Source organism: Nomascus leucogenys, chromosome 18 (genome assembly GCF_006542625.1).
Source record: "Nomascus leucogenys isolate Asia chromosome 18, Asia_NLE_v1, whole genome shotgun sequence".
In the NCBI taxonomy this organism is placed as follows: Eukaryota; Metazoa; Chordata; class Mammalia; order Primates; family Hylobatidae; genus Nomascus; species Nomascus leucogenys.
The window spans coordinates 100,170,363-100,189,787 of NC_044398.1; the positions used below are offsets into that span (position 1 = coordinate 100,170,363).

Here is a 19,425-nt window from a genome sequence, read left to right on the forward strand (position 1 = left end):
AATAAAACCAGAGGGGCCGGGCGCGGTGGCTCACACCTGTAATCCCAGCACTTTGGGAGGCTGAGATGGGCGGATCACGAGGTCAGGAGATCAAGACCATCCTGGATAACTGGATAACATGGTGAAACCCCGTCTCTACTAAAAATACAAAAAAATTAGCCGGGCGTGGTGGCAGGCGCCTGTAGTCCCAGCTACTGGGGAGGCTGAGGCAGCAGAATTGTGTGAACTCGGGAGGCGGAGCTTGCAGTGAGCTGAGATGGCGTCACTGCACTCTCCAGCCTGGGCAACAGAGCAAGACTCCGTCTAAAAAAAAAAAAAGAAAAACCAGAGGGTGAGGAAAATAGTGATGTGGCCAGGCCCAGCGTGCAGGCTCCACCTCCCCAGTATGCGTCTCCCTCCCGGCCGACTGCCAGCGCCACTGCTGAAAGACTCAGGCCCAGGTGCACCCTTGTTGTTCCCCCAACTCCACTTAAGGGGGCACCAAAAATGCTCCCCCCATCCCGGCCCTGCTGCTCCACAGCCACCCCTTACTGCCGGGTAAGGCTTCCCAGGCAACAGCAGGAGGGGCCCGATGGTGCCACACTGAGTACAGGACAGAGGCGCCCCACAGTGACCCTGCCCTCTGACCCACCCTGGACTCCTCTTCCTCACTCCCACTTCTTGAGGTTGCACCCGAAACGTCCTGCCCTGAAATCCTCAGGTGTCCTTAACATCTGACAAGAACAGATAACCAAGAGTGCTTGGGAATAGGCCTGGAGCAGTGGCTCATACCTTTAATCCCAGCACTTTGGGAGGCCGAGGCGGGTGGACCACCTGAGGTCAGGAGTTCAAGACCAGCCTGGCCAACATGGTGAAACCCCATCTCTACTAAATATATAAAAATTAGCTGGGCATGGTGGCGGGTGCCTGTAATCCCAGCTACTCAGGAGGCTGAGTCAAGAGAATCGCTTGAACCCAGGAGGTGGTGGTTGCAGTGAGACCAGATCGTGCCACTGCACTCCAGCCTGTGTGACAAGAGTGAAACTCCAGCTCAAAACAAACAAACAAACAAAACCCTAACATTGCCTTGAGCCCAGAGGCAGTTTTCAAAGAATGAGAACTCATGGGAAGCTTCATGGGAAGCTTCTCGCTGACTTGGGAGCTCAAGTAGGGTGGCTGTGCTTCCTTCATCTCCCCACCAGCAGTGGTGGCACCCAGGGGGCCAGGGCAGGAACTCAGGTTCCCTCAGCCCACAAACCCCCTGGAAAGAACATGACAGGCAGGCCACATGTGCTTTTGTCAGGTTCCTCCCTGAACCCACCCATGAGCTGCAGGCCCACCTCTCCCTCAGCAGAATCCTGGAGCTACCATTCTCAGCAAGCCTGAGCTCCCTTAGTGCCAGGGAGCTGTCAGTCTGGGAGGCTTCATGGAGGAAGCCAGACTTGGGTCAGGGAGGGCAGTGACTAAGGGGCACTTTGGAAAGGCCTGGTAAGGGCTGGGGTGGGAAGACCCAGGGGTGGTGGCATCAGAACTGAGCCTCAAAGGACCCAGAAGCCTGGAATGTTTAAAACCTGCCCATTATGGGGTCTAGCGAACAGCTTCTTTTATTCTTGTTTGAAAGTATTTTTCTGCTTACAAAAGTAACTTATACTTGATCTAAAAAAAAACAAAAAAAGAAAGAAAGAAATTATACAATGCTGAAAGCAAAGATTCACCGATTGGGCCCCAGAAGCCCTGCGGACAGAGAAGAGCCTATAGCTGGGTTGGTGGCCTGGGAGGATGCGCCTGTTGTCAAGGTTACAGAGACTTGCGGGGCGCCACAGAGCAGGGGGCAGAGTTCTCCCCGGCAGCCTCAGGAGGCCCCGCTGCTAATCCACTGTCTTCTGTTCTGTCTGCACCTGCAAGAGAAGAGGGTGGATCAGGCTGGTGTCAGTGGAGAAGGGAGGGCTCAGCTTGGCTGTTGGGGGTCTACTAGGCCTCACTCTCACCCCAACCAGCCGATGTTCCAGGGCCAGAAGCCTCTGCCTGACTGAGAAGTGACTGCCACTCAGGGACGCTGCTCCCAAGGCCACCAGCCCAGGGCCACAAAAGCTGCTAAAGTCATTTCCAGGAAACTTGAGGCCAAGTTTGTGCTGAACACTGGGAAGCTGCAGCCATCACCTCTGCTGGACCTGGGGTGGGGATGGAAGGACGGAGGAGTTGGCAGGTGGGGGTGGTCGATGCCCGAGGGTGACTGCCTGAGGGGCCCCTGGTGCCTGATGGAGCCCTGCTCTGCCTTTCACCTGGTGAAGATGGCTGCCCTCCAATTCTCACAAAGGCACCATGGCCCCAGGCCTAGATGGATCCCAGCAGTGAGCAGGAGTCTCAAAGGGGCTGGGAGGACCTTGAGATGGTCTCATTCCACAGAGCTCAGGTGTAACAGACCCTGAGCCAGACTCCAACCCCCTCTGCCCTCTGCAGGGACCTCCTGGTGGCGTCAGGGTGGCGACTTCACTCCTCTGAGCCCTGCCTCCCAAAGGCCATGGGGACTGCACCCGCCGCCCAAGGCTGGCAGGAGAAGCCAGGGGAACACGCGGAAGCTCTCAGAGCAGGACTGGATGGTGGGGGCTTCGCAGTGAGAGCCAGGCACTCCCACCGGCTCTGGGAGGACAGGGTCCCTCTGAGTCCCGGAGCACTGCTCGCACCAGGCCTGAGACTCCAGCAGAGGAATGGAGGTCGAGGGGTCCATTAGGTTCCTTGAAAGCTCCAAGCCTGTGGCTGCAGAAACCACCGTCTCAGGAATTCTCGGGTCTCAGCCCTGGAAAGGCTGTGGGGCTGTGACCCTCTGTGACCTCAGGCCACTCACCCCTCAATTTCCATCAGTGAGGCAGGGTCCCTGCACTGCCAGCAAACTGAAGGAACCCTAAGAGCACCCCCTTTTCTTACAATGGGCTGCCAGGCTGAGTAACCTGGCTGACCCCAGGGTCCACCTGTTCAGAGGTCACTAGCCAAGGCCACCTGCTACGACTTTTCTTCTTCTTAGGGCATGGCAGAGCCCACTCCCAGTCGGGAATAAACCCCAACTCATCTTCTTCCCACCCACTGGGCAGCCCCCTGCCCCATCTCTCTGGAACTTCCAGTTCAAAAGGTGTACCCAGCCCATTTCCTCTGCTGCCTAGGGCCCTGCCCCCACCGCTGCCTGCCCTGGTAGAGCCCAGAGGCAGGACCTGTGGTCCTGAGGATCTGCTGTGGGGCCAGGAGGGGACCTGTCCTCCTGCAGGGGACAGCAGGGCAGGGCCTGGGCCACCTCAGAGAGAGCTGGGTGCAGGGAAAGGGGCAGCCCTGCTCTCATCCCATCTCTGCTACCATGCCCCACCTGGCTATGTCCCCCACGTCTAGCTGAAAGGTCTAGTACACAGCAGGGGCAGAGCCAAGGGCCCTGGGGAGTGGGAGCGGGGGCTGAAGACGCTCAGTGCCTCCATCCATCCCATCACTCCCACAGTAAAGCACAGGGAATGAACGTGCCCCATCACCTCCAGCCAGCCCGCAGCAGGTAGGGCCGCACCCCCAGCCCCACTCCCCCATGGGACCTGTGAGCCCCGAGCTGTATCTCCCTGGAGGTTTGGTCGGGGGGTGATTGCTTGCGCAGAGGTAGGGAGGGCAGGGGCAGTCCTGGAGAGCCAGGCTGAGGTCACTGCCTTGGTCTGCTGGGGGTCTCATCCTGCGTGCCTCAAGTCTCCAGAGCCCAGCCTGCACACAGCTGCTGTTCAGTGGATGTTACTAAGTGACTGAACGGTGGGCGAGACAAAAGGAGCTTTCTAGAACATATGGAAAGGTGATCCATCAAGCCCCTGGCCTTAGAGACCCTCATCGAGCAGCTGTGAGCCAAGACCTTGAAGCTGACGGCAGCTGCCCGTGGGCCCCACCGAACCCTCAGACGCTCCCTTGTGAAGGAGCCAGTGGGCAGCGCATTCCAGAGTGGGGAACAGACGCAGAGAGGCAAGGATGCTCAGAGGCAGGGTTGGAGGTCAGGGGATGCCCAGGCCTGTGCCCTAACCCCTGTGCCACTGCTCTCCACACGTGGTCAAAATCAGGGAACGAGGACCCGCACGACAGGGAGAAGGGCCTGATGGAGCCAGCGCGGCTGTGGTGCCACCCTGGGAGGGGCCGAGCTGTCCTGGGGGGCCACTGTGGAGCCTCACCTGGGTCCTGCCTGCTCCGTTTCTGCTCAGGCTCCTGAGGGGCTGCCTCAATGGCCCGCTGGGCCTCGGGGTGGGTCTGGAGGAGGGCCTTGGCAAGGGTGGCAGGGCCAGGCACCCCCAGGGACATGACACAGTGCACGCCCTTGCGCTTGGCCCCCGCCACCTTGGTGCTGTCTTTGGAGGCTGTGAGCAGGACCAGTTTGGAGAACTTTCTGGGCTTCCTGGGGGCTGCCGGGACAACTTCTGTGCCTGGCTTGGGGGATGGCTCCTGGCCGGCCTTCACACTCTCACCCTCCTGCTCGCTGGGCTCGGGCAGGGGCATCCCGGGACCCAGGGCCTGTCCCTCAGGCCACACTCAGCCCCCAGCAGGTGGATTTCTCCTACTCCCAGGCAAGGAACCTGGAGTCCACTGGTTCCGTCCTAAGGAAGGAAGCAAAATCCCATCAGTGGAGGAAGCCCTTGGGGGACTCTAGACGTGGATCTGGGAGGGAGGTGGGGCAGATGGGGCTGCCTCACTGCTCACTGGGGCCAAGGCTGGCGGGGGGCCTGATGGAACTAGGCTTCTGCTCCGCCAGTTCCTCTCCTGGCAGTCTTGGGTACGTCACCCCCATCCAACCCCACTTTCCCCATCAGGAAAATGTGCACAATAAACACCCTCCACAAGGGGCCATCAGAGTGACTAATGGACTAAGAGCTCAGCCACTACCAATGGGCCTCTCACGTGCTGAGCACGGACGAAGGGTTTCCACCCTGTGGACTGTTTCCATTCCCCCCCTCCCACCCCTGTTATGACAGCAGGCTGTTCTTATGGACCCAGTCACAGGTGAGGACACTGAGACATGCCAGCGTGATCCACACAGCCACGGAATGGCAGAGCTGGAGTGGACACAGAGCCTGTGACCACACAGCATCTGGCGTACTTTGCCCATGTTAACAGATACGGTGTCCCTGGGCACCAAGCATCAGAGCTAAACACTTCGGGGACATTAGCTCAGTTTGTGTGGTCACAGGGAGCATGGGCCAGGCACTTGCCAGCACTTTGCAGACCACAGCACTGCAGCTGGCCCTGGCAGGTGGGACAACCAGATCCAGCTGCATCCCTGTCTGGAGGCCCGCAGGCTCCTCCACCCGCTGGTTCTCACACCAACCTTGCGTCTGAGCTGGTGCTGGCGCTGCCCTGGCTGGGTGGGGACAGCGATGTGGAGATTTCGTGGATCCCACGGTCACTGAGGGCTCCTTGGCTTCTGGCCTGGAGAAGCAGAAAGGATGGGTTATAACCCTGTAGGGGCAAGTGCCGGGCTCTGGCTGGCCTGGAGACCCGGTCCTGAGGTGCTGCAGCACCAGTGTGGGGTGCCCTTTCTGTCTTTTGCGGGGGGCGACTGGGTGGTGGGCAGACGATGGGGTCTTTCCCAGCTTACAGTTTTAGCCTAGACACAAGACTGCAGCCTGGGCAGCCACCTAGCCCCTGTCCAGGACCCAGGCAGGACAAGGCCCAAAGATGCCCACTTTTCCCTTGGGGCCGATCCCCTAACCTGGGCTTGAGGTTCTCATGGTTTCCTTGGACCCCTCCCAATGCGTCTGGCCTGAGGGGTCCAGGCCGCGCACTCTGGCGTTTTTTCTAAGACCCTGTTGTCCACGAGAGGGGCCCAAGGATGCAGGGCTGGAGTAGGGGGTTGGGGGCCTTGTCCTGAGAGCTCCCCTCTGTAGTCCTCTGACCACTAAACAAACGCAGATTTGAAGCCGTCACCCCACGGGCACCTTCTCGAGGGGGTGGGCACTCGAAGAAATGCGCCAGGCGGCGAGTCACATGACTGCAGAGTACCGCAGGGATCGGGGTCGCGTTATCCTTCCGCCTCCGGACAAACCAACCCCTGTTCCTCCCGTGCGGCCCTTCCGGCTCTGCTCATCTGCCTCACAGGGCGATGTGGGGATGCCGGGGACCTGGGAAGCCCTGGGAACTTGCGGTGGCGAAGACCCCGCCGGCCACTCTGGGGTGGAAAAGGTTTACGGGAGGCCCAACCACATAGCGCCCTGCTTCACACGCTGATTGGCTCCAGCGCACGTCCCTCTGGCGGCCGATCTCCCCACGCCTACCACACTCCACAGCATGAATGGGCGGTCCAGGCAGGAATAAATGCCAGGTTCCCTGGACCCACGTCCCAGTCCACCCCGGGTCCTCTAGCGCCTCCCGCCGTGTCGGTTCTGCCACCGCAGCGCTCCCAGACTCCAAAAAAGATGCAGCCTCTTGCATACCCAGCGTGCAAATTCATGCAAGATACAGCAGTTGGTCCCCACAAGGCTGGCAGGGACCCAGACCTAGCAGCCTCCTCCAGGGCGGCGGCCATTCCCCGAGACCTCCACACTGACTCTGACCCCCAGACTGCCATTGCTTTCAATGACAAAACCGCAATAATTTTCACCAACCTAATATTTGGCATCTGAGGCACCTCCTTGCCATTCCATAGTCCCAGCCCTGCAGCCACGCCAACTCTGAGCTGTAGAAAAGGGCCCCAAAGGCGCCGGGCGTGGTGGCTGACGCCTGTAATCTCAGCACTTTGGGAGGCCGAGACGGGCGGATCACAAGGTCAGGAGATCGAGACCATACTGGCTAACATGGTGAAACCCCATCTCTACTACAAATGCAAAAAATTAGCCCAGCGTGGTGGTGGGCACCTGTAGTCCCAGCTACTCGGGAGGCTGAGGCAGGAGAATGGCGTGAACCCGGGAGGCGGAGCTTGCAGTGAGCCGAGATCGCGCCACTGCATTCCAGCCTGGGCGACAGACCGAGACTCCGTCCCAAAAAAAAAAAAAAAAAGAAGAAAAGAAAAGGGCCCCAAAGTGACGTTAGCCCCATCTCAAATTCAAACCCCATACTAAAGGAACAAGACAGACCTAAACTATTGACTAATTCTCCAAAGCGAAAAGTCAGGAAAATAAAAAAAGTCTCGTTAAGCTGTAACAAGAACGGAATCCTGAAATACGTAAATTGGGCTCTTTCATATTGTGAAATATATATTTGGTCTTTGACCCTCTCTCCCAGTATATAATTCCTAACATTCCTGGAATCTCCAGAATGATGTCTTTTTGTATGCTTAGGCACTGAATGACTGATGGCTGGCAGGGCTGCTTCAGTGGGGCTGGTCACCAGAAAGACCAAGGCAGGGTTACACGGTTGGGACTTTCAGCCCCACCTCCAAACTCCAGGAAGGGGAGAGGGCCTGAAGGTTAAGTTGATCACCAATGGCCTATGGTTCAATCAGTCATGCCTATGTAATGAAGCCTCCATAAAAACCCAAAAGGAGAGGGTTCTGAGAGCTTCCAGGAATACATGGAGTCCTTGGAGGGGTGTGTGGGAGTTGGGAATGGGGTGGGAATGGAAACTGAGCCCCTCCCACACGTGCTGCTGCATTTATATATGTGTGTGTGTGTGTGTATATATATATATAAATAAAATATGTGTATATATAAATAAAATATATGTATATATGTGACATATAATATATAATATATGGTATATATTATATTATGTCATATTATATATACATTATATATTATATAATAATATATATTACATTATATATTATATATTACATAATATACGTTATATATTATATATATTAAAATATATATATTTTTTAGTTATTTTATTTTATTTTATTTGAGACGAAGTCTTGCTCTGTCGCCCAGGCTGGAGTGCAGTGGCGCAATCTCGGCTGACTGCAAGCTCCGCCTCCCGGGTTCACGCCATTCTCCTGCCTCAGCCTCTCCGAGTAGCTGGGACTACAGGCGCCCGCCACCACGCCCAGCTAATTTTTTGTATTTTTGGTAGAGACGGGGTTTCACCATGGTATCGATCTCCTGACCTCGTGATCCGCCCGCCTCGGCCTCCCAAAGTGCTGGGATTACAAGCGTGAGCCACCACGCCCGGCCTAGTTATTTTATTTTTTGAGACAGAATCTCGCTCTGTTGCCAGGCTGGAGTGCAGTGACACGATCTCGGATCACTGTAACCTCCATCTCCTGGGTTCAAGTGATCCTCCTGCCTCAGCCTCCCACATAGCTGGGACTACAGGCATGCACCACGCCCGCCTAATTTTTATATTTTTAGTAGAGACGGGGTTTCACCATGTTGGCCAGGATGGTCTCAATCTGTTGACCTCATGATCCACCCTCCTCAGCCTCCCAAAGTGCTGGGATTACAGGCATGAGCCACTATGCCCGGCTACATTTATATTTTCATCTGTGTCCTTCATAATAAAATGGTAAATGTAAATAAGTTGTTTTTTTTTTTTTGAGATGGAGTCTCGCTGTCTCCCAGGCTGGAGTGCAGTGGTGTGATCTTGGCTCACTGCAACTTCTGCCTCCTGGGTTCAAGATATTCTCCTGTCTCAGCCTCACAAGTAGCTGGGATTACTGGTGCGCACCACCATGCCCGGCTAATTTTTTGTATTTTTAGTAGAGATGGGGTTTCACCATGTTGGCCAAGCTGGTCTCGAACTCCTGAACTCAGGTGATCCACACGCCTCAGCCTCCCAAAGTGCTGGGATTACAGGCATGAGCTACCACACCTGGCCTGTAAATAGTTTGTTTTTTTGAGATGGAGTCTCACTCTTGTCACCCAGGCTGGAGTGCAATCTCACAATCTCAGCTCACTGCAACCTCCACCTCCCAGATTCAAGCAATTCTCCTGCCTCAGCCTCCCGAGTAGCTGGGATTACAAGTGCCGGCCACTACGCCCAGCTAATCTTTGTATTTTCAGTTGAGACGGGGTTTCACCATGTTGGCCAGGCTGGTCTCAAACTCCCAACCTCAAGTGATCCACCCGCCTCAGCCCCCCAAAGTGCTGGGATTACAGGCATGAGCCACCGTGCCTGGCATTGTTTCCTTGAGTTCTTTGGGCTGCTCTAGCAAATGATTTAACCCAAGGAAGAGGTCATAGCAACCTGAGGTTGCAGCTGGCTGGTCAGAAGCATCAGCAAGGCGGGAGGATCACTTAAGCCCAGGAGTTCGACACCAGCCTGTGCAACATAGCAAGACCTCATCGCTATAAAAAATAAATAAATTAATTAAATAAAATAAAAAAGAGAAAGAGAGAACCCTGCCACTCTGGTCCTCCTGCCTGCACCTGGCACAGAAGTGACCTGCCCAGAGCCACGTACTTGGTCCTTGACCTGGGACCTGAGTCAGGAAAAAAGTCCTATTATGTCAACCCTGACCTCTATTACTGCCACCCAACAACCTCCCTTCCCAGTGTCCCCATCACTCCACTCTGTCCCTGGAGAGATGGAGGCCTGGTCCAGAGCCAATGACCTTGGGCAGCAGATGCTTGAAGTCAGAAATGCCAGTTACCAAGAAAACTGATCCTCAGAGCTGAGGTCCTGCCTTGGAAGCCACTGGTCGGAATTATAACCCTGATAATAAAATAAATATCCATGAGTCCAAGCTGACATAAATAACTGAACAAATAAATGTTGGAGAAGGGACAAATCTTCCTTAAGAGGAATTCTAAACGGTATGTGCAGACACTTTCCCCCTCCAGTTAGTGCAGCTTAAGTCCCCTCCCTTGATTGTTGGCTGGGCTTAGTGCCTCATTTCCAAACATGACAATCTGGGCTGGGCCAGGTGGCTCACGTTTGTAATTCCAGAACTCTGGGGGGTTGAGATGGGTGGATTACTTGAGGTCAAGAGTTCAAGATCAGCCTGGCTAACATGGCAAAACTCCGTCTCCAGTAAAAACATAAAAATTAGTCAGGCATGGCTGGGCACGGTGGCTCATGCCTGTAATCCCAGCACTTTGGGAGGCCGAGGTGGGTGGATCACAAGGTCAGGAGTTCGAGACAACCTGGCCAACATGGTGAAACCTCATCTCTACTAAAAATACAAAAAAAAATTAGCCAGGCATGGTGGCAGGTGCCTGTAATCCCAGCTACTCGGGAGGCTGAGGCAGGAGAATCGCTTGAAATCAGAAGGTGGAGGTTGCAGTGAGCCGAGATCACGCCAGTGCACTGCAGCCTGGGCAACAAGAGGAAAACACTGTCTCAAAAAAAAAAAAAAAAAAATTAGTCAGGCATGGTGCTGCACACCTAGTAATCCCAGCTACTCAGGAGGCAGATACAGAAGAGCTGCTTTAACCTGGGAGGCAGAGGTTGCAGTGAGCCAAGATCTCGCCACTGCACTCCAGCCTGGGCAACAGAGCAAGACTCCAACTCAAAAAAAAAAACAAAAAACAACAACAAAACAAACAAAACACACACACACACACACACAGACACACACACACACACACAAAAATGAATGTGGGATCAGATCCTAGATTACACCCCCGAACACAAAAAGGCGTTAGTGAAAACACCGATGAAATGCAAATAAAGTCTATAGGTTAGTTTTCTTTTTTCTTTTTTTGAGAGACAGGGTCTTGGTATATTGCTTGGAGTGCAGTGATACAACCATGGCTCACTGTAACCTCACACTCATGGGCTCAAAGCGATCCTCCCACCTCAGCTTCCTAAGTAGCTGGGACTACAGGCATGCACCACCACTCCTGGCTAATTATCATATTTTTAATAGAGACAGGGTTTCACCAGGTTGGCCAGACTGGTCTCGAACTCCTGACCTCAAGTGATTTGCTTGCCTTGGCCTCCCAAAGTTCTGGATTACAGGTGTGGGCCACTGTGCCTAGTTCTGTAGTTTGTACCAACAATAATTTATTATATGAGATGTTAACATGAGGGGAAGCTGGGGGTGGGGAGGATCTATGGGGACTCTGTACTGCCTCTGGGACTTTGCTATAAAGCTAAAATAATTCCAAAATAAAAAGTTTTTTTTTAAAGGTAAGTAGCTAGCTGCATTAATATGACCCGAAACATTAACTATTTTATCACAGAAAACCCAGCGTAAGCACCTTTGCTCTTTTTCAGGTTTTTGTTTTTTTTTTAACATAGTCTTTTCTAGTGCTTTCTCTTTAAAAGTAAAGGTTGGCTGGGCGCAGTGGCTCACGCCTGTAATCCCAGCACTTTGGGAGGCTGAGGCGGGCAGATCACAGGGTCAGGAGATGGAGACCATCCTGGCTAACACGGTGAAACTCCATCTTTACTAAAAATACAAAAAATTAGCTGGGTGTGGTGGCAGGCGCCTGTAGTCCCAGCTACTCGGGAGGCTGAGGCAGGAGAATGGCGTGAACCCCGGACGGCGAGCTTGCAGTGAGCTGAGATCGGGCCACTGCATTCCAAGCTGTGTGACAGAGTGAGACTCCGTCTCAAAAAAAAAAAAAAGTAAAGGTTAGGACAGATTGAAAAATGACTGTATACACGTGTATACATACACACACACAAACAACAACAACAACAAACACCAAAGTTTGAGCAAAATGGCCCTGACAAAGGTTGCCTGGTAGGAACTGTGTTTTATGAATCATTTTCATGTGTTCTGGAAAAACACAAGTGATACTCTTCTGAATATCAAATTTCGGTTAATCATAGTGTTTAATACCTCATTTTCAAAAATGACAAATATTTCTTTTCTACAATTAGTCCCATGCACACCTCCTAAGTAGTGCAATAGTAAATTTGCTTCAATGACTTTTTAACTTAAAAAGTTACTGCTGCTCTTAAAAACCGTATTTGCTCTAGCTCATGAAGCAGCAGAGAATTAGTTCCACAGAATCTCAGAGAAGTGAAGGTTATGAAGATCTCCTCGTACTCTCCATTTGGAGGACAAGGTAGCCAAGAAGAAGCTAGTCCTGGGACTTCCTCCAGGATAAGAGGCTTAGCTGGTCAAGCTGGTCAGCCCACAAGACTGGAGCACCTACTGGGCTTCAGGTTCCCCAAGAAGATCATGACATTGTTGTAAGAAATTAAAGAAGCCCTAAACAAATCGAAAGACATCCCGTGTTCATGGATTGGAAGACTTGATATTGTTAAGATGACAATACTTCTGACATTGATCTATAGATTCTTAATTCCAGCTGGCTTTTTTTTTTTTTTTTTTTGGAGAAACTGACAAGCTGGTCCTAAAATTCATATGAAAATTCAGGGAACCCAGAATAGCAAAAACAATCTCAAAAAAAAAAAAAAAAAAAAAAACCAAACTTGCAGGACTGACACATCTCTATTTCAAAATATATTATCACAAAGCTACAGTAATCAATACAATGTGGTACTGGCATAAAGACCGACACAGGCTGGGCGCAGTGGCTCATGCCTGTAATCCCAGCACTTTGGGAGGCCAAGGTAGGTGGATTGACTGAACTCAGGGAGTTCGAGACCAGCCTGGGCAACACAGTGAAACCCCGTCTCTAATAAAAATACAAAAAATTAGCCAAGTGTGGCAGCATGCAACTATAGTCCCAGCTACTTGGGAGGCTGAGGCAGGAGAATTGCTAGAACCCAGGAGGCAGAGGTTGCAGTGAGCAGAGATCACGCCACTGGACTCCAGCCTGGGCAACAGAGCAAGACTCCACCTCTTAAAAAAAAAAAAAAACACAGACACAGAGACCAACAGAATAGAACTGAGAGTCCAGAAATACACTCTTACATATACGGTGAACTGATTTTCAGCAAAGGTGACAAGACAGTTCTGTGGAGGGAAAATAGTCTTAACAACAAATGTTGGGCCAGGCGTGGTGGCTCATGCTTGTAATTCCAGTACTTTGGGAGGGTGATGTAGGAGGATCGCTTGAGCCCAGGAGTTCCAGACCAGCCTAGGCAACATAGTGAGATCCCGTCTCTACAAAAAATAATATTAGCCAGGGTGGTGGGGCACATATGTAGTTCCAGCAACTTGGGAGGCTGAGGTGGGAGGGCTGCTTGAGCCTGCGAGGTCAAGGCTGCAGTAAGCTGTGATTGTGCTGCTGTACTCCAGCCTGAGTGACACAGCAAGACTCTGTCTCAAAAAAACAAACAAAATAATAATAATAAAAACAAACATTAAATGCTACGACCACTGAATATCCAAAACAAAAGAATGAAGTTGTATGCTTTCCTCACAGTATATACAAAAATTAACTCTAAATAAATTATATGGCTAGGTATGTTGGCTCATGCCTATAATCCTAGCACTTTGGGAGGCTGAGGTGGACGGATCTCTTCAGCTCAGAAGTTCAAGTCTAGCCTGGGCAACATGGCGAGATCTCATCTCTACTAAAAATACAAAAAACAAACAAACCAAAAAAGCTGGGCATGGTGGTGTGCACCTGTGGTCCCAGCTACTTGGGAAACTGAAGTGGAAGGATTGCTTAAGCCAGTGGGGCAGAGGTTGCAGTGAGCCGAGACTGCACCACTGCACTCCAGCTTGGGTGACAGAGTGAGATCCTGTCTCAAAACAACAACGAAAAAACAAAAAATTACAGTTTATTATATGAGCTACAGTAATAAAACTTTTTTTAAAAGAAAAACTAAATTCTGATAACCTTAGATTAGGCAAAACTTTCTTCAGTATAATGAAAGGCACAAACAACCAATGAAGAAATAAACTGGACTTCAACAAAGTTTAAGAGTTTTGTGCTTTAGCCATAAAACTTTTCAAGTTAAGAGATAACCCATAGAATGGGAAAAAATGTTTGCAAATCATATATCTGATAAGGGACTTGTATCTGGAATTTATGAAGAACTCTTACAACTCAGTAATAAACAAGCAAACAAACAAACAATTTAAAAATGGGTAGCCGGGCATGGTGGTTCACACCTGTAATCCCAGCACTTTGGGAGGCTGAGGCAGCTGGATCACCTGAGGTCGGGAGTTTGAGACCAGCCTGACCAACATGGAGAAACCCTGTCTCTACTGAAAATACAAAATTAGCCGGGCATGGTGGCACATGCCTGTAATCCCAGCTACTCAGGAGGCTGAGACAGGAGAATTGCTTGAACCCAGGAGGCAGAGGTTGCAGTAAGCTGAGATTGAGCCATTGCACTCCAGCCTGGACAACAAGAGCAAAATCCACCTCAAAGAAAACAAAAGGGCAAAGGTGGCTCATGCCTGCAATCCCAGCACATAGGGAGGCTGAGGCAGGAGGATCACCTGAGGTCAGGAGTTCGAGATCAGCCTAGACAACATAGTGAAATCCTGTCTCTACTAAAAATACAAAAATTAGCTGGGCATGGTGGCACATGCCTGTAATCCCAGCTACTGAGGAGGCTGCACGGCATGAGAATTGCTTGAACCCGGGAGGTGGAGGTTTCAGTGAGCTGAGATGGCGCCACTGCACTGCACTGCAGCCTGGGCAACAAAGTGATACTCCGTCTCAAATAATAATAATAATAATAATAATAATAATAATAATAATAATAGGCAAAGGCTCCAAATAGGCTTTTCTCTAAAGCCTATTAACATCCCCTGATAAATTTGTATATCTATTGTATTGTATATTTGTATATCTAAAGATATACAAATGGCTAACATATGAGAAGATGTTGACCATCATTAGTCACCAGGGAAATGCAAATCAAAACCACAATGAGATACCACTGGCCGGGCGCGGTGGCTCACGCTTGTAATCCCAGCACTTTGGGAGGCTGAGGCGGGCGGATCACAAGGTCAGGAGATCGAGACCATGGTGAAACCCCGTCTCTACTAAAAATACAAAAAAATTAGCCGGGCGTGGTGGCGGGCGCCTGTAGTCCCAGCTACTCGGAGAGGCTGAGGCAGGAGAATGGCGTGAACCCTGGAGGCGGAGCTTGCAGTGAGCCGAGATTGCGCCACTGCACTCCAGCCTGGGCGACAGAGCGAGACTCCGTCTCAAAAAAAAAAAAAAAAAAAAAAAAAAAAGAGATACCACTTCACACCACTAGGATGGACATAATAAAACAAACAAAAAAACACACAATAGCAAGTGTTGGTGACGATGAGGAGAAACTGGAACCCTCATACACTGCTGAGGGTGCACTATTCATGAAAGCCAAAACGTGGAAACAGCCCAAATATCCATCAAAGGATGAATGAATAAGTCCAATGTGGTGCACGTATAAAATGGAATATTATTTGGCAGTAAAAAAAACTACGCTACATGAATGAACCTGGAAGAAATTATGCTCGGTAAAAGAAGCCAGACCCAAAAGACCACGTATTATATGATTCCATTTACATGAAATTACTTAGAGTCTAGAGAAGCTACAGAGTAGGAAAATCTATGGAGACAGAACGTAGATTTGTGGTTATCTCGGGGTTGGGGTGGGGAAGGGGCGAATGAGGAGTGACTACTAGTGGGTATGTGCTTTCTGGGGTGATGAAAATGTCCTAAAAGGAATTTTCATGTGGGCTGCACAACTTTGTGATCACACTAAAGCCACTGAACCGTATACTTTTTTATTTTTGAGACGGAATCTCGCTGTGTCGCCCAGGCTGGAGTGCAGTGGCGCAATCTCGGCTCACTGCTAGCTCCGCCTCCCGGGTTCACGCCATTCTCCTGCCTCAGCCTCCCGAGTAGCTGGGACTACAGGTGCCCGCCACCATGCCTGGCTAATTTTTTGTATTTTTAGTAGAGATGGAGTTTCACCGTGTTAGCCAGGATGGTCTCGATCTCCTAACCTCGTGATCCGCCCGCCTTGGCCTCCCAAAGTACTGGGATAACAGGCCTGAGCCATCGCGCCCTGCCGAACTGAATACTTTAAAGGGGTAAATTGCACGGTATGTGAATTATCTCAATGAAGTTGTTAAATATTCAGAAAAAGGTAAATTGAGTCTATGAACATATGAACAGCAGTCCCCCAACGTCACTATCCCTAAGAATCACCCGGAGTTCTTTTTTTTTTTAGACATAGTTTTGCTCTTGTCGCCCAGGCTGCAGAGCAATGGTGCGACCTTGGGTCACTGCAAACTCTGCCTCCTGGGTTCAGGCCATGCTCCTCTCTCAGCCTCCTAAGCAGCTGGGATTACAAGCATACCCCACCACACCCGGCTAATTTTGTATTTTTAGTAGAGATGGGGTTTCTCCATGTTGGTCAGACTGGTCTCGAACTCCCGACCTCAGGTGTTCCACCCTCCTCGGCCTCCCAAAGTGCTGGGATTACAGGCATAAGCCACCGCGCCCGGCCCCGGCTAATTTTTTGTATTTTTGTTTTTTAGTAGAGACGGGGTTTCACCGTGTTAGTCAGAATGGTCTCTATCTCCTGACCTTGTGATCTGCCCGCCTCGGCCTCCCAAAGTGCTGGGATTACAGGCGTGAGCCACCGCGCCCACCCTGTGTTGCTTTAAGCCACCTTATTTGTTAGGACAGCAATAGGAAACTAATACAAGGTTCAATCCCTTACTGACGAGGTTCTGGAAGACAGGACCCCTGCCTGGTGCCTCATGGTGGACCCACAGAATCATCTTCATATGCACGGGAGAGAAACATCATTAATGTCCACCAGCACCGGCACCCTCAGCTGCGAGGAGAAATCCCTTACCCTCCCGGCAGGTTTCATCCGCATAACGCAAATAGTGGTGAATTTATCAGGGGATGTTAATAGCTGATAGGCAAGGGTGAAGTCACTGCAAAAGTTCCCAAGCGATATGGACAGCTGCTCCCCAGTGATTACTGCTCCACGCAGTCCACAGCGGGGCTGTGATTGACCCCGACAGGATGACGGGACACTAAGGTGTGCAGTACACGTCCTTACATGGAGATTTAAAAGACCCGCAGTGACCCCCGCCCTAAGGAGGCCAAGAATTGCTACTCTAAGGTGTGCAGCGCGGAGCTTCCCCACGATGGGAATTTCAGTCATGGCAGCTCCTTCCCCTAATCACCGGGGCTCAGAATCTTTATTTCGCTCCTTTACCCAATGCAATTGGCATCAAACGCGGGCTGGGCTGGGCTGCGCCCAAATGGTCCCAGCTCCCCGGCTCTCTCCTCTCCCAAGAATACGCACACCCTGAGGCCCCGAGTGTCTCCCCCGCCCCAGTATCTCACGCCTCCAACTCGCTGCTGTCCCTGCAGGGACTTCCCGAGCTGCAACCGTGGGACGGTGCCGGCGGGGGTTGGGGGGTGCCACGAAGGCAGCGCTGGGCGCAGCGGACACCGCCAGGAGCCGGCGGGCGAGTGCGGAGCTCCTTCGTGTGGGGGTGTTGAAGCTTTGGACAGGGGACTGGAGGGGGTGGGGAAGGAGGTGCGAGAGGCAAGGAGGGAATCGCAGGAGACCCCACAGGAGGCGGCCTGAGCGCCGGGACGCGGACCCCTCCTCAGCACCCACAGCCCTCGGGACCCCCGGGAGAGCCAGGCCGGGGACGCGTCCATGCCGAGGACGCAGGACCCTCCCCGCCCGCCGGGGCCCGTCCTCACCGATGGCAGCGGTGCCCTCCCTCTCCGGCGACAGCGCCGCGGCGGGTCCCTCAGCCTCCGCGCCAAGGGCCCCCGCCTCAGCTCGCGCCGTTACCTCAAGCCGGGGTCACAGCGCGAGCATGCGCAGCAAGGCCGCGGGTGCTCTGTCTTCTGGCGGGGGCCGCTCCTCCTGGTCTTGCCCGTGCGGCGTAGAGCTGGCGTTCGGCCAATCGGAGGGCGGAGGCGGGGCCAAAATTCAGTAACGGGGCAGGGACACCCGGGATTGGGTGTCGCCGTCAGGGGCGGAGCTTCGGGGAACCTGCGGCCTGGATCCGGGTCCCCGGCGAGGTTCTCCCAGCACCAGTGGGTTGGGCTTCACTGCGACCCCCGGGCTTCCTCACGGATTTGACTCCGGCTCTCTGCGGGGAAAACTGGAGCATTTGTTTAAGGGTTCTGCTCTCCCCCGTCGTGATACCGAGCGTGCGGAGGGAAGGTATTTAGGCTCATGGAAGCCACTGCCTTGCTTTCAGCTCTGCATCCTTCACGACGCAGCAGCCTCATCCGCGCCATTGGTCCAGTCCTCGTCTATTAGTTTAGCCCCTGCCCATTGGTCCAGCCCTCGCCCATTAGTCCCGCCCTCGCGCTGTAGTTCAGCCCCTGTGCATTCATCCTTTCTCGTTATTGGTCCAGCCCTGGCCCATTGGGCCCACCCGTGCCCACGGGCCCCGCCCTCTCCGTGCCCAACCACGTTCACCCGGCCCAAGGGGTGCCCGGGACACTCGCCATTCTCCAGCCACCCACTGCAATGGGACTAGGCTGGCTCCGGGCACAGGGAGCTGCGGGGCCCTGGGCGCTGCTTTCCTGGGACACTTGGCTGCAGCGTCCAGAGCGGCCCCGGCACATCCCCCTAGGCTCACCGCGGCTCTCCCAGCCCCGCGGGGTCGCCCCCACTCCGCCCGCCACCTTGGTCCCCCCAAGCCTGGCTCCGCGCCCCGCCCCCCTCGCTCTAAAGCGTCCGCTGAATGTGCCACCGCCCGAGGGCTCCAGGGTCCAGGTCGAGGTCCTCTGGGGCCTCCCGCACCTTCCGCCTTCTCACGTCCGAGTGCCAGCGTCGCTGCACGCCCTTCCTCTGCCCTGCCCCTCGCGGCTCTGGCTCTGCAGGTCGCTGAATCCCACCCTGGACCCCGCTACCAAGGCTCCCGCTGCCCCCATCCCACTATCCTATCTCCCCAGGCATTGTCGAGTGTCATTCAAGGCCTTTGTACTTTTTTTTTTTTTTTTTTTTTTTAGAAACGAGAATTGCGCTCTGTCGCTCAGGCTGGAGTGCAGTGGCCTGATCCCGGCTCACTGCAACCTCTGCCTCCCGGGTTCGAGCAATTCTCATGCCTCAGCCTACTGAGTAGCTGGGATTACAGGCGCCCGCCACCACGCCCGGCTAATTTTTGTAATTTTAGTAGAGACGGGTTTCGCCATGTTGGCCAGGCTGGTATCGAACTTCTGACCTCAGGTGATCCACCCGCCTCGGCTTCCTAAAGTGCTGGGATTACAGGCGTGAGCCACCGCGCCCAGCCACCTTTGCGCATTTATTTGCTGTTATCTATTAATCATTCACAGATTAATGGTTATTTTTAACTTGATGATGTTATAAATATCTTTGTATATGAATCTCTGATGTCAAAGATTTTTTTTTTTTTTTTTTTTTTTTGAGATGGAGTCTTGCTCTGTCGCCCAGGCTGGAGTCCAGTGGCGTGATCTCTGCTTATTGCAACCTCCGCCTCCCGGATTCAAGCGATTTTCCCACCTGAGCCTCCCGAGTAGCTGAGATTACAGGCACCGGTAATCATGCTTAATTTTTTTTTTTTTTTTTTTTTTGAGACGGAGTTCGCTCTGTCGCCCAGGCTGGAGTGCAGTGGCGCGATCTCGGCTCACTGCAAGCTCCGCCTCCCGGGTTCACGCCATTCTCCTGCCTCAGCCTCTCCAAGTAGCTGGGACTACAGGCGCCCGCCACCACGCCCGGCTAATTTTTTTTTGTATT

At 52.7% G+C, this 19,425-nt stretch overlaps 1 protein-coding gene across 5 annotated transcripts; it reads right to left on the bottom strand.

Annotated features, from left to right (window-relative positions):
- Positions 1-1,557: 1,557 nt before the first annotated feature.
- Positions 1,558-17,973, bottom strand: FLYWCH2 (FLYWCH family member 2). 5 transcript variants are annotated; one of them, XM_003269185.2, is made up of 4 exons: positions 17,506-17,973; positions 5,309-5,409; positions 4,161-4,580; positions 1,558-1,877 (listed from the first exon to the last, which is right to left on the bottom strand). In XM_003269185.2, the coding sequence occupies exons 3-4, from the start codon at positions 4,480-4,482 to the stop codon at positions 1,777-1,779; spliced, it is 423 nt and encodes a 140-aa protein (XP_003269233.1). In that variant the 5' UTR covers positions 4,483-4,580; positions 5,309-5,409; positions 17,506-17,973; the 3' UTR covers positions 1,558-1,776. The 5 variants fall into 5 exon arrangements, 4 of the variants coding, with proteins under 4 accessions (XP_003269233.1, XP_030654449.1, XP_030654448.1 ...); XM_030798589.1 differs by lacking the exon at positions 17,506-17,973 and adding an exon at positions 5,919-6,322; XM_030798588.1 differs by lacking the exon at positions 17,506-17,973 and adding an exon at positions 5,908-6,322.
- Positions 17,974-19,425: the final 1,452 nt, after the last annotated feature.

Coding starts and splice junctions, on each gene's coding strand:
- FLYWCH2 (XM_003269185.2), bottom strand. CDS start 4,482: ATGCCCCTGCCCGAGCCCAGCGAGCAGGAGGGTGAGAGTGTGAAGGCC. Junction 1,878..4,160: donor ACGGAGCAGGCAGGACCCAG/GTGAGGCTCCAC, acceptor CTTCTCTTGCAG/GTGCAGACAGAACAGAAGAC.